This window comes from Artemia franciscana, chromosome 5, assembly GCF_032884065.1.
Source record: "Artemia franciscana chromosome 5, ASM3288406v1, whole genome shotgun sequence".
NCBI classification, from domain to species: Eukaryota; Metazoa; Arthropoda; class Branchiopoda; order Anostraca; family Artemiidae; genus Artemia; species Artemia franciscana.
The window spans coordinates 14,690,440-14,715,964 of NC_088867.1; the positions used below are offsets into that span (position 1 = coordinate 14,690,440).

Here is a 25,525-nt window from a genome sequence, read left to right on the forward strand (position 1 = left end):
CCTAGCTTTGAAACACCCAAAAGGAAAACCTGAAAAAAAAATGTAGTTTAAAGTACCTGAAATGGGCTCAAGCGGCAAAAATTGTTATTATTTTGATGTTCCTGGTAAGTCAAACTTTAGGGAAAATTCTATTTACCCTGTAACATTGAGATCATTTTATCATAGATCGCAAAAACTTTTTCCTTTTTTTGAAGCCTTTAGGCTACTTTTGTCATGCGAAAATAATTTATAATCTCCCACATTCATATCCAATAATTAGAATATAAAATTAACCGTGGTGCACCGCATATCGCTGTCGCTTTTAAAGATTCCTATATTCACCGAAAAATTCCATTGAAACTATTAAATGTTTTCAAACTGCAATTTTTACGGCTATTTAACAGAATTGATCCACGTTTATATTTTCGACCCTCCCTCTTAGCCTTCTAAAAACCATTGTACATTATTTTAATATTTAATTATTCAATTTGTGCAGGTCTTAGTTGATAAACAATTATGCATAATAGCAATCTACCCCCCACCCCTCATAGTGCTAAAGTTCCTTTCTTCTTTTTTGAACATCGCTCAGGTTCGAATACGCTAATACAAGAATACTTTCTTTAATTACTATCCTTCGAGAATGCAGGAGTTAATTTATTTAAAGTTACCTTAAACAATCAGATATTTATGTCAAATGTTTTGAAAGGCAATCCGTAAACATAGCATTTACAATTGCAAGCTGGCTATATCTACTGCTCTCTAAAATCTTTTCATGGAAGAGAAAGTCAAATTTAATAAAATGAAGTGGAGGATTGAGGGAGGGCACGAGTACCCCTTACGTAGAAGGCGCTGTATATTTGTTTTAATTCTTTTATGGTTTCAGTTTAGCTTCATAACTCTTTCTAAGAAGAAAAATCAATCTGAAAGCCTCTGTAATATCACACAGCTCGTGGCAAGAAACTGGAAGTAAGGAGCGACCCGGCTCAATAATAAGTAAAAATCTAAAAAAAAAAATTGATACCAATAGATATATCAAAAAATTGTCTTATTACGCTGATTCCAAATGTATAAGTTTCATAAAGTTTAGCCTTACCAATCAAAGGCTAAGAACCTGAGAAAATTTGCCTGGTTTTCAAAAAAAGGGAAACACCATAATCTTATTGAAAATCACACCTTCAGATTCGGTGTACCAAAGAATCCTACTGTAGAGGTTTCAAGCTCCTATCTGCAAAAATGTGGAATTTCGTATTTTGCCAGGAGAAAGATCACGGATGCGTGTTTATTTGTTTGTTGGTGTTTTTTTTCCAGGGTTGATCACATCAACACGGTGGGCCTAGAACATGGGAATAGGGCGCATTCTAACGGAAATCAAAAGTTCTAATGCCCTTTTTAAGTGATCAAAAATTCTGAAGGGCAACTAGGCCCCCTCCAATACGCCTTTTTTCTTAAAATCGTCCAACCAAAATTTTGAGATAGTCATTTTGTTCAGCATAGTTGAAATGCCGAATAACTATGCCTTTGGAGATAACACGACCCCCCCCCCCCAAAGCCCCTGGTGAAAGGTCTTTAAGTCATGAAATCTGCCCATTGTTTACGCATAGTATTTGTTACCGGAAAGTATGCAAACATTTTTTTGGATAAAGAGGAACCATCTGCTGGTGGGATTTTCCATGTGGAGGCAAAATTTCCAGGGGGTGAGTTTTTCAGGGGAAATTTTACGCTTGGGGAATTTGCCAGAATGCCTTTACGAATTTCTTCTTATGTCTTGTTTTCTCTTTGCCGACTCAATTTTACGGATGAAGATGTTGAGAATAATTTTCCGTGGTAAATTGTCACCAGGTTTGAATTGTTTAGAGGATATATCCACGGGGAGGAGTTATTTTTCCGTCAAGGTGGAGCCAGGTTTCCTGGCACTACCTAAAAAAAATCAGAAATTAAAATAAAGAACACGTTTTTCAACTTAAAGTAAGGGGCAACTTTAAAACTTAAAACGAATACAAATTATTACGTATATGAGGGGTTGTCCCCTCCTCAACACCTCTCTCTTTACGCTTAAGTTCAAATTTTGTCCCAATTTCTTAAGGATGACTCATTTAACGCAAGGTTCATTTAATTGAACAATAAGAGGCTTTTTCTAAAAGTACTGAAAACTTTAGCGTAAAGAACGAAGTGTTGAGGAGGAGGAAATCCCCCTCGTATATGTAGTAATTTCTGTTTGTTTTAAATTTATAATGTTGCGTCTTGATTTCAGTTTATCTTTTATTTTTTATTTAACCTCAGGAAGGACTTCAGCTTGGTTCTGAAGAAGTGTCGGAAGTTTAATACAGCATAGTTTAATATTCCGAAGTCAGCCTAAATTCTTACTAGAATCAAGTCCTTGGTACCTTGGCCGATGCTCTTTGAGATCTAAAATAGAGGTAATAAATTGCTAACTTTGAGATCCAAAGGCATCCAAAGTCAGTATAACAGCTCTGCCGATTTTTGGACCCTAGGAAGTTCAATAAACCCAGTTTTAGTTGATGTATCTTTTTTAATTTGGCTATCCTAGTCTGAGGCTCTGAGTACTCAACGAAGATCTTTATTAGTTCATATGGTTTCATTCTAGTGTAGCAATGTGGGTTAGAGTTCTGTAGAAAAAAGAAACCAGTGGTGTCATTTCACAAGTCTGTAGAGGCGGGTAAAAACATATTTTCAATTTGTAGTGGGGGGTAATTTTTTTAATTTCTTCAATAATACTAGCAAAAAAAGCAATTTTCAATGAAAATACCAAAATGGGATACTTTTGAAAATTCTAGGGGCAATGAGGGGAAATTCCCATCAATACCTCTCCCCAATTAATGTTGTTAAATTGAATTTAAGTTCTTGGTTCGGAAAACACCATTTGAACAATCAAGATTGTATAACAGTTTTCAAACTAAAGATTTCTCTCCAGACTGTCTAAGCATTTGCTGAAATTCGACGAAACAGATTTTTTTTTTAAATTTACTTGGTGCAAAGAAAAAGAAAGTTCATTTCAAAATGAATTTTCCATTGTCGTTTCAAATAACCCTTCAACGATCAGCCTGAAGGAAGTAGCTCACCTTACACCGAATACCAAGAAAAGTGGAACAGTTGTATGCAGTCAAGCAGTGACTTGGAACGCATTTCGAGAAGTCTTTATTTTTTTAAAATGTTTTAATTTCGTTTTCCATAAGCAACAAATTTATAATTTCACAGGATTGATATATAGTTCTGCGATCGAGATCTGAATTTCCGAAATTGCAAACACACAAGGGTCATCAGAAAAGGTTTTCAGTCTCACCATGAAGATGACATCATTCGTCAGCTCTATTATTGCTTTGCAATCTTTTACGTTTCAGCAGGCAACTGTGAACATGTGAAAGCTCAGTCAAGTATCCTTCAGTCCCCCATTTCCATTTAGGTTTTCAATATACCGTATACCCTCCTTTCCAAAGCCCAACAAAAAATGCCGCCGACGAATAAAAAAAAACTTTAAAATGATTTTGAAAGAACAAGATGAAACTTGTAATTATAGCTTAGTGAAAAGGTTAATTTTTACACGTGTTCAATAGCTTTAGATTTTTCTAGCTTGTACTTTTTACAAGCATTAAGAGATTGCTTATTACGACAAACAGAAACTTCATAGCAATCTGTTTTTTTTTTTTTTTTTTTTTTAAAATATAGGATTAGTTGAAGTTCATCCCTGTTCAAGAGCTGATGGTAACTGGAGATCGAAGTCATCTTTATGATAGGATCCAACACTTCCCAGATTACCCTCATACAAAATGGTTTTGCTTGAGCAAAATTACTAGCACTTTATAGACGTCTCACTTCAAATTTTCATTATTATATAAGGTATCCTTTCACCGGACTCAAGTTTAAACCACAAGTCCTCCCAATTTTCTTCCCACTCCATAGGCAAACCTTCACTTTCAGCATCAAAAGCATTGTTATCCTCATCATCAGCATCAAATCCTCTAAATTAGCACATATCCCTGCTCACAAACTGATGGTGATTGGAGAGCGAAGCCATCTTTGTGATATGATTCAACACTTATCAGATTACCCTCAAACAAAATGGTTTTGCTTGAGCAAAATTACTAGCACTTTATAGACGTTTCACTTAAAATTTTCATTATGGTATAAGGTGTCCTTTCACCAGACTCAAGTTTAAACCACAAGTCCTCCCAATTTTCCTCCCACTCCATAGGCAAACCTTCACTTTCAGCATCAAAACCAATGCTATCTTCATCATCAGCTTCAAATCCTCTAGATAGCATATAGCCGCCATTCTTCTTAGTAATAATTAATTCATCCTCAAAATCTACCGAGGATCTCACGACACCTATTTCATTTCTCACTGCATTTAATGCTTTCTTTAAATCAACAAGTTCACGTAACAGATTCGGATCGATAGGTTCGCCATGTTTATGTTCACCTAGTTTTCGTAGAGTATCTGCAAGTGGGCCGGCAAGGCCATGTAGCTTATTTGTGAGTTCACGCATTCGTTGCCAGCTTTCAGCATATTGCCTCCTTATGAGTTCTATAATAGTTGATGTCAGGGCAAGACCAATGAGGATGTAGAACGTGCAAACGAGCATGTACGTTGTTTGCGCTAAAATAAACAAGAATCATTAGCTCTGTCTTATAATTTACCAGCTGTTCATATTTAAAATAAAACCATCAAAGCAAATTCAGATCGTTAATTCAATTGGTGAATTGGCTAATCATTGGCTAATCATTGGATAATTAATTGGCTAATCATGAAAAACGTAGTAGAAGCGGCCGTAGTAGAAATCATTATTGTTATAGCCAAGCAAAGTTTCTATTACTCCCAAAATTTGGAGACACCTCTATCCTAGCTCAAGGATTGGTATAAAGAAAAGTAACATTGATGATTGGTCTTATAGTTATATTAAATAAAAAAACAAGTTTTTTTAACTGAAAGTAAGGAGCGACATTAAAACTTAAAACGCACAGAAATTACTTCGTATATGAAAGAGGCTGCTTCCTCATCAACGCCCCGCTCTTTACGCTAAAGTTTGACTCTTTCTCTCAATTCTTCTTTTTAAAACAGTAAAAAACTTTAGCGTAAAGAGTGGGGCGTTGATGAGGAAGCAGCCTCTTTCATATACGAAGTAATTTCTGTGCGTTTTAAGTTTTAATGTCGCTCCTTACTTTCAGTTAAAAAACTTGTTTTTTTATTTAATTTCTGAACGTTTTTGAATCAATGCATGTTTTGATTTTGGCTCTCCGTAGAGGAATAATCAAAACGAAATTTGCATATTTTTTTTTTTTGGCTCAATGGCTTTCTCATAATTTTGATCGAATGATTTTGAGAAAAAAAGAGCGGGGGACGAAGCCTAGTTGCCCCCCGATTTTTTGGTTAATTAAAAAGGCAACTAGAACTTTTAATTTTTTACGAATCTTTTTATTGGTAAAAGATTTACGTAACTTATAAATTAGCTTACGTAAAGAACTTTTGTATTCTCATGTTTTTATTACAGATATGAGGGGATTCGCCCCATCGTCAGTACCTCGCTCTTTACACTAAAGCTTAAACTTTATCCCAATTCATTAAGAATGACCCCCTGAATCACAAAAGCCGTAGAATAAGTAGTTGAAATTACTGAAAATACTTTAGCGTAAAGAGCGAGGTATTAGAAGGAGGTGAGCCCCTCATATGGGTAATAATTTCTGTTTGTTTTAAGTTTTATTGCTGTTCCTTACTTCCAGCTGAAAAAGCTTTTTCACTTTTATTTTTTAATTGTTTTTTTTTTTAATAATGCTAGTAAATCCTGCTCTCCCTTCATGGAAATTTTCTTCTCCCATTACAAGTTCTCGAAGGAAAGTTCCCCAGCATATCCCCTTCTCCTCAACCCCTCCCCCAAACCAAAAAAATCCTCTTGAAAACGCCTGTATACTTCCCAATAACCATTACTATATGTAAGCACAGGTCAAAGTTTGTAACTTGTTGCCCCTCCCACGGGGACACTGGGGGAGTAAGTCGTCCCCAAAGACATAGTTATAAGGTTTTTCGACTACGCTGAATAAAATGGCTATCTCAGAATTTTGATCCGTTGACTTTGGGAAAATAATTAGTGTGGGAGGGGGCCTAGGTGCCCTCCAATTTTTTTGGTCACTTAAAAAGGGCACTAGAACTTTTCATTTCCATTAGAATGAGCCCTCTTGCAACATTCTAGGACAACTGGGTCGATACGATCACCCCTGGGAAAAAAAAATAAATAAAAAAAAAATAAACAAGCATCCGTGATGTGCCTTCTGGCAAAAAATGCAAAATTCCACATTTTTGTAGATAGGAGCTCGAAACTTCTACAGTAGGGTTCCCTGATACGCTGAATCTGATGGTGTGATTTTCGTTAAGATTCTATGACTTTTAGGGGGCGTTTCCTCCTATTTTCTAAAATAACGCAAATTTTCTCAGGCTCGTAACTTTTGATGGGTAAGACTAAACTTGATGAAACTTATATATTTAAAACCAGCATTAAAATGCGATTCTTTTGATGTAGCTATTGGTATCAAAATTTCATTTTTTAGAGTTTTGGTTACTATTGAGCCGGGTCACTCCTTACTACAGTTCGTTACCACGAACTGTTTGACTATAACCAGCAACGTTAATTGCTGGTATAAAAATATACAAAAAAAAACAGTAAAACCAGTCGTTAAATATAGTAACCCATTCATTGGGTAAGATAGTACGTCAGGAGGTTGACAGTACCCCTTCCGCATAAGTGCCTGAATAATTTAATTGCGCTCATTTTAAAATCATGAAACGTGATAATTTTTCCACTAAATTTATTAGAAAAACACTATTAAAAAGGATATTATAATGTTCCTTAGCCCTTTCACTCGGAAAAAAATTAACTCAGGATAGCATATCGAATTTTAGGTCTTTAGCTCAGATAAGATTCGACCTTTTTAGGATTTTTGAAGTTTTTTAAAAGTTTTTATGTCAGAAACCAAATTCCATTTAATTTCGCAAGTTAACAGTTTAAAACAATTATACTTGAAAATTCCATAGTTTCATTTCTATGAATAATTCAGTCGGGGTCGTAACAAGCTGTTTTGAAAAACAATTTACACATTTTCACAATTTTGATCGGAAATTCTGTTTAGTTTCCTCCTTGAATAAAATTGTTACCAGGTTTTGCCTACAAGTCAAGTGGACATTGTCCGTCATGGGTTAACGCAAAAGTCTCGGTCACCCTTATTGCAATTCCAGTGGGCATTCCAAGTAGGTAAAGCTCATATTATATGAAATTTCTCAGTTGCCTAAATGCCTGCAAATCCTGTGGACATGGTCGGTCATAAATCTTGGAAAACCTTTTATTTGGGTCTCCAATTGTATTTAAATGGCTCACAGAACTGATGGCTCACAGTGAATTGCCTCTCAGAGTGACAATCTGCATTGAGTTTACTCGACTTATCCATGGCTTTCAAGTTTTTCATCACTTCCACGTTTGAAAACCAGCCGTTGATTTTTAAATTCAAATTAATTTGGTAAAAAGGGATGAATAACCTGAGAGCAATGGCTAATTAGAGTAAAGCCAAGGCAAATTATCTCTGGGAGAGCCAGAGCTGGCATAATTTTTTCAGAATTGTAAAGAAATGATTCCTTTCACTTGTTGATAGATAGTCATTATTAATTCTAGGGCAGAACTAAGGTAGATGGGGATAGAGTAAAGGTAATTCAAATTGTCTATCAGTTTTTTGAGCCATTTGAGGGTTACTAGAGACCCCAAATAAAACGAAGGGTCTGTACAAGATTTATTCGAGTGATGGATCTTATGAAAATAAAGGAATGTAAAGAAAGTGGAGAAAACATCAAAATATGAATTAAAGAGGTGTGAAGTGGAAACCATGGACAAAATTGCCGAAGATCTGGAAGATGCAGCTAGACGGAAAAATAGTAAAATATTGTACTAGCTTGTTAATAAGTTGAGAGGGAATAGTCAATCTGGACTGCTCCCAGTCAGAAGTAGGAACGCCGCCACAATTAGCGATAAGGAAAGAGTTAAAGAGAGATGGGTAGAACATTTTGAGAACTTGCTCAACCGTGATTGGGCTACAAAATGAAAAAGCTTGCGACACTTTGGATGTGAGGGAAGATGTTTTCTGTTAGGAAGAATTAACGACAGTCTTAAAAGGAATAAAGTATTAAGGCGTGGTATTAATACCACGTGGTATTAATAAAGTATTAATAGCGTGGTAAGTTTTTTTAAACACGGTTGTTGTAGGGTTAGAGATAAGCTACTGAAGATTACGAGTATGATTTTTGAAAAAGGGGAAATACCTAGTAGATGATGTGTCGACCAATTTTCACTGTTGGGTAAATAATTAAAATTTGCACGAGCCATCCAGCCCCTTTAGTTTTCAGTTTTATAGATTATGAGCAAGCGTTTGATTCAGCTGATGAAGAGCTTCAGTGAAGGTCCTATCCTTGTACTGTATACCAGATAAATATATTAATGCCATGTGTTATGTACGAGAATATCATTGCTGCGGTTAATGTAGGAAATGAGGTTAGTAGCTGGTTTCATGTCAAGCTAGGAGTTCAGCAGGGTTGCGTTCTATCCCCATTTATATGCATCATATTAATGAACTTGATCTTAAGGAGCACAGGAAAGGCAAAGAGAGACCACGGAGTCAAATGGGGAAGAAAAACTCTCCTGGACTTAGATTGTGCTGATGATTTAAGCATCCTAGATGAAAATGCTAGCAAAATAAATTAATATTAAGAGGTTTTGTAAGCTCAGGGCACAAGAATATGCTTAAGAATTAATGTTAAGAAGACTAAGTCGTTAAGACTATGAATCAGTGAAAGTGAAGTGGTGATTTTTGGTAACGAGAAGATCGAGCAAATGGACAGCTTCACTTACCTATGTGGTGTTATTAGTAAAGACAGTGGGTGCAGGGAAGATATTAAAAATAGAATAGTGAAGACCTGGGGTATTTTTTTAAAGTTAAGAAAAGTCAAATCTACAGTAAGACAGTGGCAAAGCATGGTTCTGAAGCATAGGCACTCTGAAAAATGAAGCAGGATTTGCTAGAGAATTTCCAAAGAAACTGCCTACGGATCGTTTTGATTACCTGACTGATTGACCATATCCCAAAAAGTAAGCTGTATGAAAATATGGTTCAATCCCGCTTCCGCTGGTTATAATGAGAGAAAGGATGAGATAGCTAGGACATATTCAGCTTATGAAGTATGACAGATCGCCAAAGTTTTTTCTTTTTGGTCAACCGTCCTTGATAAGATTTAAAGCAGGTCGTTCACGAATTGGGTAGAAGCATATTGTAAGGAAAGAACAAAAGGTGATGGGAACTTCTTTGAAGGGTGTAAAGAGGAAAGTTTTGAATAGATTGGGACGGAGGAGGAGCGTGCATAGCTGTGTTGGCATCAGGTGACTTGGCGCCACAGTGAGTTGCTATAGTAGTAATCGAAAATATTTATCGTTTCGAAAAAGGTTTTTCTTTTCGTAAAATTAACAAAAAAAAATAACAAAGAAAATCGCAATAATAACCAAGAATTAATTCCCGGAAGCCTAAGAAATTTTGGGTTTATCCATGTTATAAAAGAGAATATATTTAAAACAAATCTTGTTTTCAGTAAAGTGTAATAAAACTCTCTGGTCTTTAGACTGCTGGATGTTCCCCTTTCTCCTGTTTGTGGTACTCTCTGTTCATTTTAAGTTTAGTCAGTCATTTTAGTTTCTGTTCGTCTGGGTCATATTTATTTATGAATAGTAACTTCTATTCGCCTTAAGCTTGAATTATTATTTAAATCTATTTCTGCCGGAATTTGATTTAATTTGGTTTATCTCCTTAAGTATCAAGATCATGGTTTGCTATTGATATTTTGAATAAAATAAAGCAGCAATTTTTTATAACTGTTATACTAAAAAGGCTTGAAAGGACGGGTAAGCTAATATTATTATAATAAATGGATTGAAAATCATCCTAATTCTTAGCTTTACATAGAAAAGAAGCCATCTTGACCCCATCCATTTTTTAACCTTGAGTACACATGAAAATGGATCGATAATTTCATTGTAAGAATAGCACTGTGACACTATTTTAACTGCTTGTTTGTTGAAATAACTACGTTTTGGACTCATTTTTCTTTGTATCCTACCATGAAAAGATCCTCCCACGTAATCCCTAAGCCCCGAGCCCCCCCCCCATCAGAAAAAAATCCTCTGAAAATGTCTGTAAACTTCCTAATAACAAATACTATATGTAAACAATGGGCAAAGACCATAACTTGCAGTCCTTTCCCCGGGGACTGTTGGGGATTAAGTCGTCCTCAGTGACATAATTATTAAATTTTCGACTATGCTGAACAAAATGGCTATCTCAAATTTTTCATCCGGTGACCTTGGGAAAAAATAAGCCTGGGAGGGGACCTAGTTGCCCTCCAATTCTGTGGTCACTTATCATGAGAACTAGAACCTTTAATTTCCGTTCAAATGCGCCGTCTGGTGACATTTTAGGACCACTGGCTCGATACGATTACCCCTTAAAAAAAAACACGAATCTGTGATCTTTCTTCTGGCAAAAAATACAGTGCAGATAGTAGCTTGAAATATGTACAGTAAGGTTCTCTAATACGCTGAATCTTATGGTGTGATTTTCATTAAATTTAGAGTGTTTCCCCCTTTTTCAGAAACAGGGCAAATTTTCTCCCACTTGTAACTTTTGATGTGTAAGATTACACTTGATGAAATTTACATATTTAAAATCAGTATAAAAATTAAATTTTTTTGATATATCTATTGATATAAAACTTCCGTCTTTTAGAGTTTAGGTTACTATTGAGCCGGGTCGCTCCTTACTTACAGTTCCTTGGAAACCTCAACTGGAAAACTTGAATCAAACTTTAATCAAGGTGTCTTCACAGCCTGGTTTTAAGCTATTAAACATAAAAAAATATGAATCAATACAAATACTTTTTGTCTCAAACACTATTTATCCTTGATAGACCCCCCTTGGTCGCCCCCTAATCAAAATTTAATATTTTTAAACATGAAATAAACCCTTGTTACAACCTTAATACACAAAGTGTCTTTTGATTTGGTTCACAAAGTTTCAATATGATTCCCTTAGTCATTCATGAGATATCGCAGATACACCCTTTTAACAGCTTGGATGCACTGGTTGTCTTTCAGTTTAGTTCAAAATTACCCTCAAACCAACCCCGAAAGTTTCAACTTAGAGCCCTTAACTACTCCTATGATATTGCAGACATGCTATGTTGACAGCCATGATGGACTTATTACATTTTGATTTATTTGAATATCCTCTTAACATTTTCTGATAGTTCCAACTTAATACGCATAATCACTCCTGTTTCATATACGTAGGCTGATTAGATAGACTCAATGAAGATATTTTCTTTTGATTTAGAATAAGATACCCTCGGTATTCCGTAATATTTTAAATTTAATGCCGTAAGCCATTCCTGGGAAATTGCAGATATACCCTTTTCACCCCCCGTATGCATATATTGTCTTTGGTTTTCTTAATTCCCTCATCTTTTTTTTTAAGTGTTATTTTAATATCCTTAGCTGCTCCCAAGGCACTAAAACTGTACTATTTTTACTGTCTTGATGTACTTAGTGTTTTTGGGTTTTAGTGTTTTTGGGTTTCATTTGTTATCCTTCTTGACTTCCATGACATTTTCAACTTCATATCCCTAGCTGTTCCTCACGTGCTGTAGATACTCTGTGTTGACATCCTGAAATCATATATTGTGCGTGGATTTAGTTCAAAACACCTGGGAAATTTCAATTTAATGCCCTTAGCCGCACCTGAAATGTTGCAGGTACACTCTTTTGACATCTTCCTCAACATACCATGAAATTGTTAACTTAATACCCTAACCTATTCCTTACGTATGACTGATAATCCCTTGTGACTATTTGGGTACATATAGTGTTTTTCTGTTTAGTTCAACACCCCCCCCCCCCCCAAAAAAAAAAAAAAATCCAACAAAAGTATCAGCTTAATACCTTCTGCCGTTCGTGTGATATAAATATACAACATTTTGACAACCTGGATGCGTGAAGTGTCCTTTGATTTAGTTCTTCACGCACCTCAACATTCCTTGAAATTTCCAATGTAACCCCCCTTTGTCATTCAAGGGATATTACAGACGCAGCTTCCTAACAGCTTGGTTGGTTAAACTGTCTTTTGAATTAGTTCAACATTTCCCTAAACATTACCTAAAACTATCAAATTGATATTCTTAGCCGTTCTTAAGTACTGCGGATGCATCCTTATGATGGCCTGGAGGCACATAGTGCCTTTTCATTTAGTTCAACATCCTCGTCAATATGCCCTGAAAGTGTCAATTCAATACCCTTAGCCCTTCCTTAGATTACAGATAAGTCCTTTGACAACCTCTGCGCACCCATCATCGATTTGGATCAACATTCCTCTTAACATGCCCTGAAACTATCAACTTAATACTCTTAGCTGTTCATGAGATATTGTCAATACACCCTTTTGACAATCTGGAAAGAAATAATGTATTTTGACCTGGTTTTTCATTCTCCTCATTTTACTTGGGAAGTTTCAATTCGATACGCTAATTGGTTCCAGTACCAGAGATGTTGTAGATACACCCTTTTTTATATATGTAGCCTCTTTTGACTTAGTTTATTACCCTTCCACCCTCAACATTCCCTTTCAGTTTTAACTTGATGACCTCATCAGTTCCTGAAATATGGCATTTACACCCTTTTGACCCCGATCGATGAATACAGTTTCTTTCGATTTAGTTCAACACCCTTCAACATCCCCTTGAATTTTCAACTTAACGACCTCAGCTGTTCCTGAGATATTGAAGATAAGCCCTTTTCACAATCTGGATCCACTTTGCATCCTTTTCATTTGTTCAAAATGCTGTGAAAGTTTAATGTTAATACCCATAGCTATTTCTGAGATATTGCCGATACGGCGTTTTGAAAACTTGATTGCATACAGTGCCTTTTGATTTAGTTTGAAGTTCCTCCTCCCAAAATGTACTTCAATTTGTGACTTAATTCTCATAGCGATACCTTAGATATTACGTAAACGCCCATCTGACAACCTGAATACATATAGTATTTATTGATTTATTTCGATACTTCCTCGATCATCCCTGACAAGTTTCAACTTAATATCCTTAGCCGTTCTTGAGATATTGCACTTATATCTTTTTGACATATTTAATGTACCAAGTATTTTTTTTTAGTTCAACATCCCCGCCAACATGATTGGAATTTTTTTCCACTCAGACAGGATATGCGCTTTTGACAAGCTGCATGGACGTGATGCCTTTTACTTAGTTTTGCATCTTACTTGAACATGTACTTGAGGTAAGGCACATGTTGTTCAGCCTAACTGGGCACCAAGAATGCGCTGGAACATACACTGCTTCTGTGTTTGGTCTACTGTTTAGGGGTGAATGATTCCCATCCACGGTTTGACCCATTTGTGTTTATGCTTCTCGAATCCATCTAATAGCTCAAGGTCTTTCTGCACCGTGCCGGCCTGTGTGAGCTTCCCTTACGCGCGAATTTTGCTACGTGTGTTACATTGTTATAATTGACGTCATGAGTCTCACCAGCTTTGGTGGTACTAAATCTTCAAGCGTGAATCCTCTTGGTAGTAGGCGAAGAACAGAATCAAATACCGCTATAAAATCGAAACAGATATCTTTAGTTTCTAGGTTACGGGTATAGTACCCAATCCATTTCTGGAAAGAACCCAGCTCTATCGTAGTTTGCTCTCTCTCTCTCTCTCTCAGCTCTAAATATATTTATGACAACAATAGCAAAAATCTTTTCGGTCATATACATGAACAAGATATCTCAATAGTTTTCGAAATCACAGTTCTCTTCCTTTCTTGACCACTTAAATGGTTGTTGCATCCCTCCAATCTTAAGAGACGCACTCACTATTCCAAATCTTCGTCAGGAGTGTGTCAGATTTCTGTGAGTGTGCTGACCAAGTACTGATGGTAATTCATCTTTCCCTGGCAATTTATAACTCCTAAGCGATTTTCCCTTCTTCAGTACTCCTTCAAGCGTAGGTTGCAAAAATCAGTGAGACATTAATTTTCCAGTTGGGATGGTTCAGGTCCGACGTGTCGTGGCACAGGTGACCGGGAAGCCTGGTTAAGTATGAAAAGTTATAGAAGTGAAGTTTCGGAAGAAGTTTTCGTTTGGTTATTATAGTACCTTTTATCTTCTTTGCGTTTCATTTATTGAAACGCATTTTTAAACTTATTCTTTGAGAATCCGATTAATTACAGCGATTCTTTCTTTAGTTACAACCTTCTCCGTGTATCTGTTCTTGTCTCTCCTAGCCATAATGTGGGTTTTTTTTGCGATGCCGCTTGACCTCTTCTGTGACCTAGTGAGACTTTCGACTTGTCTGTGAGTGAATAAAGCGTCTCTATCGTGAGCCACTTCTTGTAGTTTTTGGTATTCTAATACTGAATAATACTATTCTAATACTGAGAATTCGATCTTCTCACTGATAATGAATCTAACACCTTGACGTCCGAAGCTGTCGGTAGAACAAGAATTATGAAAATGATATGTATCGGCCATTTTGCTTCACTAATCGTCATTTTATTTATCGTATTATTTATACGTCGTATAAATAATCGTATATATCGTATTATATAATCGTCTTATTTATTGCCTTCGTCGATTTCCGTGCTGCATTTCACACAGTTGATCGAAAAACTCTTTGGTGGATTCTAGAGTTGACTGGTCTACCCGAGAAATATTGCAGACTTCTCAAGGTGCGGCACCATGGGACAGAGAGCTGTGTACAAGTAAATGGTCGGTGCAGCCCGTTCTTTCAAATCACGACAGGGGTGCGCCAAGGATAACAATGGCCTCACAATGGCATCGTAGATTACATTATGACAAAAACCACTTCATGTCTCAGCTTTGGGCTCAAATTCGGAGATCATGCCATCACAGATGTTGATTTTGCCGATTCTGGCCGACTCCATGGAGCAGCTGCTGGAAGCGCTCCGAATTCTACGAGAAGAGGCTGCCAAAGTAGGACTGCATATAAACTGGAACAAAACTAAAATTATGGCTATAGACCCGTCTTGTCCTACTGTTAACTCTCCACTTAACCTGGACAGTAGCACTGGTATCGAGGCTGTTCAAGACTTCACCTACCTGGGCTGCATAATTTCTTCAAATGGCTCGCTTCTCCCCGAGCTACAGGCGATATTATCTAAAGTGTCTTCTATCATGGGCAGACTAAACCATCACCTCTGGCGAAAACCAAACATCAGTCGCACAACGAAACTGCGGATATTCAAAGCTCTAGTCGGCTCTGTGATGCTTTACGGAGCTGAGACATGGCAAGCATCAGCTGCAACCCTCAAGAAAATAGACGTATTTCATGCGAAAAGCCTGAGGAGGATCGAGGGCCTACGATGGTCCTACTTTGTCAGCAATGAGAAGCTTCTGCAGCTTAGAAAGCAGTCTTGGTTTTCGACTCAAGCAGCCGAGCGAGCCTTACTATGGTTCGGGCATCTGCTTCGAATTCCACCACATCTACCCGCCAAGGCAATCTACGACTTCGACCCTATCAAAGTCAGTTGGAAGTGACCTCGTGGCCGACCGAAGAAACGTTGGTCCGACAGCCTGTCCGAATTCTTTGCGATGGCAAACATCAGACAGAGCGAAGAGCAAATACTCACCATGGACCGAAGTGGAGGGAGGAGGCAGACGTCACTCTCTACGCCGAGCAGTGCCTGGCAGGAGACTTAAGTCAAGTAAGTCAATCTTCATTTTATCTAGGTCATTCAATCTGGTTTCAGTAAGGCATAGAATGTCTAGGTTATATTTGCAGAATATTTTGGCTGTAAAACCCTTCCTTCTGTCCCATTTTAAGAAGTATACTTTCCAACAAGTTCCTTTTCTTACATTCCCGTTCATCAACTTCATCAATGTTTTAGTTGTACCATCAAACACACTGAGAATTTCAAATTTAGTACCCTTAGCCGTCCCAGAGATACTGAAAAAAAAATTCTTCTTACAACTTGCAATGCACACAGTGCCTTGTGATTCAATTCAACATCCCCATCAACATTTTTAGAAAGTTTCATCTTAAATTCCTTAGACGTTTTGGAGATCAAGGTTTTACAAAACCCTCACCCCTACTCCCAATAAGACAACCTATATATAAGCAATTTTCCGTCCGCACAGTTTCCAGTCCTTACACCAGGGGCCATTTCAGCCATGGAGGTATAGCTACCAGATCTTTTGGCTATTTTAAACAAAATGGCTACTTCGAAACCTTGATAGGATGTCTTTGGCAGCTGAGCGGAAGAGGCAACTTATAAGGGCGTGGGAGGGGGCTGCTATTCCTGCAATCTCTTTTTACCCTTGAAAAGAGTACAATAATTTTCAGTTTTTAAACGAATGAGACACCTTCTCATCCCCACAACGAAGTTTCTACAACAGATCCGTCCATGCTAAGTGTTCTGGTAAAAAATAATTGATACATTGAAGCAGTATCATTCTTCAATTTGGAAGTGCTATTGACCTGCCTATTATCCGTATCCTAAAAAGTCAAAGCAAGAATGTAAATGGTAATCCGTTTCGTTATATGCTAAAAAAGGCCATACGTAGCAGTATTCTTAAGCACACATCACAATATCACAACTTGATAAAATAATAATCTCTCCACTTCCCAAAAAGCAACAATATAGAAAAAACACAAACTTGAATTACCCTACTTCATTAATATATATCCAAACCCTAAAAGATTTTCCTTTTTAAGGTTGTCTGCAGGATGCCCGTGGGTCCCAAAGTTTTGGCCAAAAAAATGGCATCTTAAAAGAGAAACCTTCTAGCACCCTGGTATAATATGTGCCTCGTCCTCCATTCCTAGATTATATCTGGGGAAAGAATAATTTGCATCTAAGGCAGGTTGATTTTATTGCAAATTGGAGGAAAAAATCGTTCAGTAAACTAAATATGAATTTATCAGATCAAAAAGCAGGATTCAAATAATTTTAAGCTGCTAAGATTATAGAGAGAAAAAAAACACCAACGTACTGAATCAAGAAAAAAAAGGAAAAAAATCACTAAAGTTGTTAAGGTTATCAGAAACAAAAAGGAACAAAAAATTGAGATTGAAGTATTTACAGTTTTCTGTGTCATTTAACTACTATTCACTTTTCTTCTAGAAAAGTTTTTTAAGTTTTCGTCTTTTCTTCTAGAGCAATAGAGCGAAGTTCTTATGTCCGAACTCTGGACTTTTATGCGGGAAAATTTGGCATTAAAGCGCCTCACGGTTGAGCGGTTTTTTCTTCCATAAGCATGTGAATATGCCTTCTTCAGGTCTTTACGGAAAAGAAGAGATTATCTTAATTTCTCAAGCCATATTTTTTCGAAAATACTGTTTCATATACCATTTTTTTATTTTCTCCAAGAGTGCCACATATCTAAGTCATCCTCAAACAATCGTCTCAGTCACGGTTGTGAGAAGGAAACTCGTGAAAGGTTCACACTGTTTTTCAGCTATATCAAATTGACAATTTAGTTATAAAAGTACATGGAGGTGATTTTCTTCGGGAAAACTTTCGCTTAATTTAAGCGTCAATATTACTTTTGACTTTTTTATGGAGCTTTTTTTTACCTGATTTTATCAGATGAAAAAATAGGAAATTTTTTCCACTAACCTGGGACTAGGTCACCGAATCCAATAGTTGTCATTGTGATGAAACAGAAATAAAAGGCCTCCAGAAAGCTCCATTCCTCCCATATCATAAATAGACCAGCACCTACTGATAAATACACCATGAGGAGGGATATTGCTAGGGCTGCTGAAAATGTTTTCCCATATTTCCTCCGAAAACGATGGAAAGGTGAATTTTGTATCCCTGGTGATGATGCTGCCAAGGATCTTTGCTAAAAAAGAAAAAAGTAAAACAAAAATCTTTACAAAGGGTTTAGTTCCCAAAATCCATAAATTCATTTGACACAGGCGGGCGAAATTGAGAAAGAATATAAGTTGTAATTAGAATGTAAGTTGTCATTTTTCACTGTAATACGGCACACTGCATAATGTTATTCAATGTTTCTTCATTTTCGTTTGGTCTTTCTTTCTCTGTTTATTAATTGATTGTTAATTAACTAAACGTAAAATCATGGAGCTGTTAAATTAGTTATAAAAAAAACCTACAAATTAAATATTCTTTATGTGTTAGTTACAGGTTTGAGCAGCAGCAAAATTTTAAAGAAAATTTTAGTAAAGGGAAATCAAACTCAGGTACTCTTTCAGTTTCAAACGCTAAAATATTTTTCCGCTTTAAGCTTCGTCTGAATTGGGTAAACATAAAATAATTGGGTAAGGATAAAATATACCTAGAGGGCGACCCGTAAAGAAACAAGTTATTTACATTATAAGCTTCCTTCGGGTGAATAACACGAAAAATGTTGAATATCAAAATTTTAATATGAAGAGGGGGGACATCAGGGTTTCAGAGATGTCAGTTTGGGGATGGCCTCAAAAGAGTTGGAACCCACTGATCTGAATCGTCAATGAATTGGCATATTTCTCTATTCAGGTTAAGGTTTGCAATCCAGTTTGTCAGTAGAAAAGGCCTCCACTAAGTGCTACTATTATATTGTACTGACGCCATTTACAGGGACAAGAAAATGTTCTGCTGGGAGCACAACCAATAATAATACTTCTCTTGGGTTTCCGAAGAAACATTGGTGTCTCTTGCCACTGACTGTGACAATAAAAGACGGTATTTTTAGTCATTCGTTATGCCATCAAAACTGTCAGAATAAAGTTTCTTTGGGTGGCATTCAGGGTCTTATCGAAATTCAAATAAGGAAAAAAGAAACTATATTTAAAGAAAAGTTAATTCTAAATTTTAAAGAAACATATGCTAATTGTGTAAATTTTTCTCTCTTTTTGTTATGAAGAGAGTAAAGAATTAACTAGCATTAAAGCAAAAAAAGCTGGAAAAACAGAAATCATCAAATCTGGGTCAATTAACCCGGATTGGTGAAACACCTTCGGCTAAAAAGTAATACGTGTATACCAAAACATGCAAAATTGAAAGCTGTAATTGAACTTGAGGAAGTAGAAAGTCGTTTTGGAAAAGTAAAGTAAACTGCTAAAGTTATAGTTTTGTCTAAGCATAATTTTGTCATAGATAGTAATTAGTCCATGACTAAGTTAGCATAAAAGAAAGAAAAACCTAGAAAACAAATAGAAACATTCAGATTTGGATCACGAAGTCCAGTCACTTTATCTCTTACGTTTATTTTTCTTCTTTTTTGCCTAGTCGCAATCTTTAGTATTCAAGCCCAATGACACAAACAATATAAAATAATTCGCAAATAAATTAAAATCTACACAAACGATACAAAATTCAATCAAATTCTTGAGGTTGGTTTCGACGGTTTTTTATATATATTATATATAAATATGTCGCTTAGTGCTCGGCTTTATGTACTGACTAAAATGTGATTTCCCTATTAATTTGTTCTGACTTTCATTACAACCTAAAATGTTAAAGCTGTATTAAGGTGGGGTTTTGCAATTTGAAATATAAAAAATAGTTGGGCTTAACTAACGAAAACATTTGATCCGCCAAGGTTTCTAATGTAGAACCATATGGCCTCTAGTGCTCGACTTGATATAATTAATAAAATTTGCTACCTTGTTCCTCTGTTAACTTGTTCTATCTTTCATTTGTAAACTGAACTATTGAAACTGTATGTACGTAGAGTTTATAGATGTGACTTATAAAAAGAAATTGAGCTAAAGTAAAGAAAACATTTGATCAATTAGGATTTCAAATAGTGAATTAGAAAATCCAGTTGGGTGATTTTTATTACCCATTTTTGGAATATTTTCCCTTCAGTAGTTTTGGAGAGGTTGGAAATCTTCAATTGTTAAGAACTGAAATTTTACAGTTGATGGAATTTTTCCAACATAGTTTTTTTACTGTATTCAGGACAGTAATTTTTTCTATCGTGATTATTTTTTTTTGTCAAACAGTTTGTGGTAACGAACAGTAAATAGGGAGCGATTCGATGCATTAGTAACTGAAACTCTAAAAAACGGTATTTCGATAACAATTAAGGAATCAGAGGAATTGGCTTTTGGTACTGCTTCAAATATATATTACCAATTAAGGTTAATATTACCTATCAAAATCTAAGAGCTCGAGAAAATTGGCCTTATTTCCAGAGAAGAGGAGAAATATCACCAAAGAGTCAAGCGATCTTAAAGAACCATCAGATTCAGAATATCCTAGAAACCTGCTGTAAAAGTTTCAAGCTGCTATCTGCAAAATGTGTAATATTATATTTTGGCCAGAAGAAAGATCACGGATGCGTTTGTATTTATTTTTTCTCTTTCTTTTTGTTTTCTCCAGAGGTGATCGTATCGAGCCAATGGTCACACAAGATCGGAGAGGGCTAAACAAAAATTAAAAGTTATATTGCCCTTTTTAAGTGACGAAAAAGATGGAAGGGCAACTAGTCACCTTCTGCACCCCTTTTCCCCCAGAGACATCCGATAAAATTTAGAAATTGTAATTTGGGTTAGTCTCTGGGCAAAGGGCTGTAAATTATGCACTTTTCCCCTTGTTCACATATAGTATCTATCATTTGAAAATATACGAAAGTTTTTCAGGGGGATTTTATTTGGGGGATTACCTCCCCTTGGGATAATTTTTCATGGGGAAGAAAGTTTCCAGAGGATATTTTTAGTGGGAAATTTTGCACTGAATGATTAAATTAAAAGAGTAAATTAACAAGGATTAAACTAAAAGAGACAAGATTTTTCAACTAAAATTAAGGAGCAACATTAAAACTTAAAACGAGCAGACATTGTTCCATATATGTGGGTGGCTGCCCCTTCCTCATCCCTCACGATTCATTGAACACAAAAGCCGTTGCATTTGAATGAGAAGTGTTTCTAAAGAACTTTAAAACTTTAGCGTAGACAGTGAGGATTGAGGAAGGGGTAGCACCACTTGCCACTCATATGCGGAATAATGTCTGTTTGTTTAATTTTTAGTGTTATTCCTTATCTTCAGTTGATTGAAACTTGTTCTTTTTATGATTTTACTTAGAAGCCAAAAATTTCACGAACAAATTTTGAGTACATATAATATTTTCAAATGCGCAGGTGATTTTAGTCTACGAGTGCTTTGTCCTAAGGGCTTTCTCAAGCTTAGAAACATTAGTTCAAAAGAGGCTATGTTGCACAACATGAATTTCGCATGAGAGGAAAAACCTTAAAACCATTTGGGGTTTTTAATTGGTTTGGACGAACAATTTTTCTGGTTTTTAACCGACCTCCGAAATAAGACGAAACAATTTTTGATATAAAAGATACCCAATTTGAGCAATTTTTGCATTTTAGAAAAGGTAATTTCACGGATCTTGAAAAAAATAGAATTTTTTATTTATTTTGAGAATAAAACATAGAAAAGCGGATTGAAATAGGCAATTGTGCATATGTCATTCGATAGGAGTGTTTATAAATAAGACATCGAAAAAGTACCATGTAACGTATTTTGAATTACAAGAGCTCAATTCGGTTCTCTGCATCTACTAAGCAATTTTTATTTGTGAATCAAGCAAAAATGTGTGCTTATATTTGTGCTACTGTGCTACCATACCTTAATGCTGTTAAAGAATAAGACATCGCCGTGTACCTACAGTAAAAAGAAAGTATTTTGAGGAAGTAGACATGAATTTGTGAAATCACTCTTGTTTACACTCTTAATTGACCAATCTAAAAAACCACAAAACTGGGACTCAAGTTTCAGCTAAAGAATAAAAGTAATTACTCATAATTGCACACTACGAATTTGACTAATTGATAGCAATTCTGTCTGAGAGCGTCATGCAGATTTCTTTTTTGCAACTGTACTTGAATGACGGTTAGCAAAACCAAAATTTTGACAATAAAATATTTTTGCTATGGTCTATTGACTTCTTATTGGTTAGGCTTTTGGAATTACAACGATTTGTCATAACTCATGACAATTTTTGTTTCATTTTTCTTTCAACTGTTTCAAGGATCTCACAAATCTGGAGAAAAAGCACTATTAACTGAAAAATACAATTTTCCTTTTTAGAAAGCTTCGAGGCTACGCTCAACCTTAAAAAATTATTTTAACCAAGTCATTTCAATATAGAATTGGAAAAGAATGAAGCTATAACAACACAGAATCTAGAAGTCACAAAAAGGATGGAAAACATTTTCCATCTTATAAAAAAAACAACAATACGTAGTTAAAAAAAACTATTTTCCATGGAAATTTAAAAAATGGCAAATCTTGAAAAGTTGGAGAAAAGTGCAAGACTAACTTAAAAATTACACTTTTTTAGGAAAGTTTTCAGGCTGCTCTCAACCCTTAAAAGTTAATTTATACAAAGTTACTTCAATCTAGAATTGAACAAAAGTGAAGCTATAGTAAACACAGCATATTCAAGTGACACAAACAATGCAAAACAGTATATCTTTTAATATAATATAAATAGCAAAACACTTGGTTTTCTAATTTTTGTTTTCCATAGCGAATGAAAAAAAAATCATAGTTTAACTCCTTAAAATAAGCATTGCTGGCATCCTTAAAATAAACATATAGACGGTAGTAAGTTCATAATCATTGGACTATCATTGCAAATTCGTTCCAGTTACGCCTAAAGTAGTATCTGACATCTTCACACCTTAAGGTGAGATAATCTTCATATTTCAACACTAATTGAGAACAAGACCATACTGGCGTGCAGTATACTACTAGTTCCTAAGTATGCATCACATGCAGTCCCTAAAGGATATTGTCTGTTTAATAAGTCTAATTGTTACAGAGTATTACTCAGTTAATGCAACTATATATATATATATATATATATATATATATATATATATATATATATATATATATATATATATATATATATGCGTATAAGAAAAGACGCAAATAATTTGAGCCTTTTCTTGATGTCACGACGTCGAAATGGACCTTAATTTAGAAGTAGTGGCTTCGTAAAATTATTGTTTTTTATTGGACCTTTAAAATTTGCCTCGGCTTGTCTTTTGTCATTATAAAAAACATATCGCCGAACCTATGTTTCTTTTATTTGTTCAGGTGGTGGGACAAAAACTTCTTTTCTTCCAACGATTTATCTAGTCCAAGGTTTTGATTTTCAAAGGTATGGTGGGCATTGGTGACCTTATCCATGTCAAAATACAAAACCCAATCATCATCACTATTATTTTCAACTTATTTGATTCGTTTTACCTCAACTTGTGGTTCGTCATTATGGAATATATATCGCCAAATCTCTGGTTTTTATTTAACAAAGGTATGGTAGGCATTGATGATATTATTCTTTTCAAAATCCCAAACCCAATCATCATCGCTATTATTTTCAATTTTGACACATTTTGATTGTCTCTGTCCAGGTTGATTTTCATTGACTTGCTCACATGATGGGTGTCGCATGTCTTCTAACCGCGTGTGTCCTTGCTCTTCATTTTCATTTTTGACCTGCTCGGTGTCGCATGACTTTTAATCACGTGTGTCTCTGTTGTTTATTTTCATTTTTGACACGCTCTGACTCCCGTTTTCGTTTATCTTCTAACCGCGTTTGTCTTTGCTATTCATTTTCATTTTTAACACGCTCTAATTTTTGTTTTTGCATATCTTCCTACTCTACATGTCTTTGCTCTTCATTTGATTTTTGACACGCTCTGATTCTCTTTTTCGCATATCTTCTAACCACCCGTGTCTTTGCTCTTCATATTCAGTTTTGAAAGGCTTTGACACTCGCTGTTACAATATGTTGAATGTATTTGTCTATCTTCCTCATTTTGGATTTTAATTGCTTCAGACAATTTAGCAATACCCTTTGCTTTTTCCGCTCGTATTAGCGTTGTCGCAACTGATGGTCAAGGTTGTCGATTTTTACATCTCATCACTTTTTATAGTTTGTGTTGGTACCGAAAAATCGTCATTTATAGAAACTGCAACTGCAAATTTTCATTTCTTGAGCCTTTCTACACACATTGTGTTGGATAAATAACTGATTATATTTGGTAACTGAGCTATCTTACATAATATGAGTGACATCAAACGATTTCATTAAGTACATGACGTAAATAACATCATTGCAATTTTTACTACATGACTACGTTTACGAAAACCAAAATTAAGGTTCTTAATAAACTTTTTCCGACTTGTGACCTATCTACATCGTTTTTTTTTTATCCAAGAATATCCCAGGATACTAATTTTGCCGAAAAATTTTGGAGCCGTTTTCGAGAAGATACACAAATACACATTTATTGCTCACTTGTAAAGATAGTATAATATATATATATATATATATATATATATATATATATATATATATATATATATATATATATATATATATATATATATATATATATATATATATATATATACGCGCCATATTAGTTACGCGCCATTGTAGTTGTGTCCCTATGTTCCACCTGTGAATATAGATAGATATATATATATATATATTTTTAACTACGTAAAACTTGCGAATGTACAACATTCTTGGCTGTCCCATTGTCTGTGCATATAAATAGATACTTGTCCATGGGAAAAACAATCTGTATTCAGATCTATACCTCATTATTCTAATGATTGCCCTTGAGCTTTGTTGATGGTGATGGCTATTCGAACATTCCCTGTGTCCCTGACGTCATTTATATATCCCCCTGTGCCCCCCGGCGTCCCCGTTGTTGTTGTTTCCCTGTGTCCCGGTCGCCATTTGTGTCCCGGTGTCCCAGTCTGTAATTCTTCTTTGAGTGTCGCGGTTGTCATTTATATTCCCTGTGTCCCGGTCGTCATTTTTGTCCCGGTCGTCATTTGTGTTCCGGTGTCCCGGTCTGTAATTTCTCTTTGAGTGTCCTGGTCGTCATTTATATTCCCTGTGTCCCGGTCGTCATTTGTGTCCCGGTGCTTTGTTGATGGTGATTGCTAATCGAACATTCCTTGTGTCCCGGTTGCTTTCTCCTTGAGTGTCCCGGTCGTCATTTATATTCCCTATGTCCCGGTGTCCCGGTCGTCATTTGTGTCCCGATTTCCCGGTGTGCAATTTCGTCAATCAACAAACATGACGTCAGTCGACACACAAACATGACGTCACTCGACACACAGACAACTTATTTTTATATATATAAGATGTCCCGGTGTCCCGGTCGTCATTTGTGTCCCGATGTCCCGGTGTGTAATTTCGTCAATCAACAAACATGACGTCAGTCGACACACACACACACACAGACAACTTATTTTTGTATATATATATATATATATATATATATATATATATATATATATATATATATATATATATATATATATATATATATATATATGTAGAAATTGCATTAAATAATCTATGATTTGATAGCCTCACTGTTTCTTTTGTAAGGATCACTGTGAGAATAATATCTGATGCTTGGACTCTCGAATCACCCT

At 35.7% G+C, this 25,525-nt stretch overlaps 1 protein-coding gene across 2 annotated transcripts in view; it reads right to left on the bottom strand.

The window, feature by feature from the left end:
* Positions 1-2,947: 2,947 nt before the first annotated feature.
* Positions 2,948-25,525, bottom strand: part of LOC136027012 (TWiK family of potassium channels protein 7-like) — a 120,707-nt gene continuing 98,129 nt past the window's right edge. The window contains exons 6-7 of one of the 2 annotated variants that reach the window (XM_065703912.1): positions 17,708-17,936; positions 2,948-4,594 (exon numbers count right to left, since the gene is read on the bottom strand). In XM_065703912.1, coding sequence (XP_065559984.1) covers positions 4,080-4,594; positions 17,708-17,936 — 744 coding nt within the window. In that variant the 3' untranslated portion in view covers positions 2,948-4,079. The remainder of the gene's footprint in view (positions 4,595-17,707; positions 17,937-25,525) is intronic. The other variant, XM_065703911.1, reaches the window with a different exon arrangement.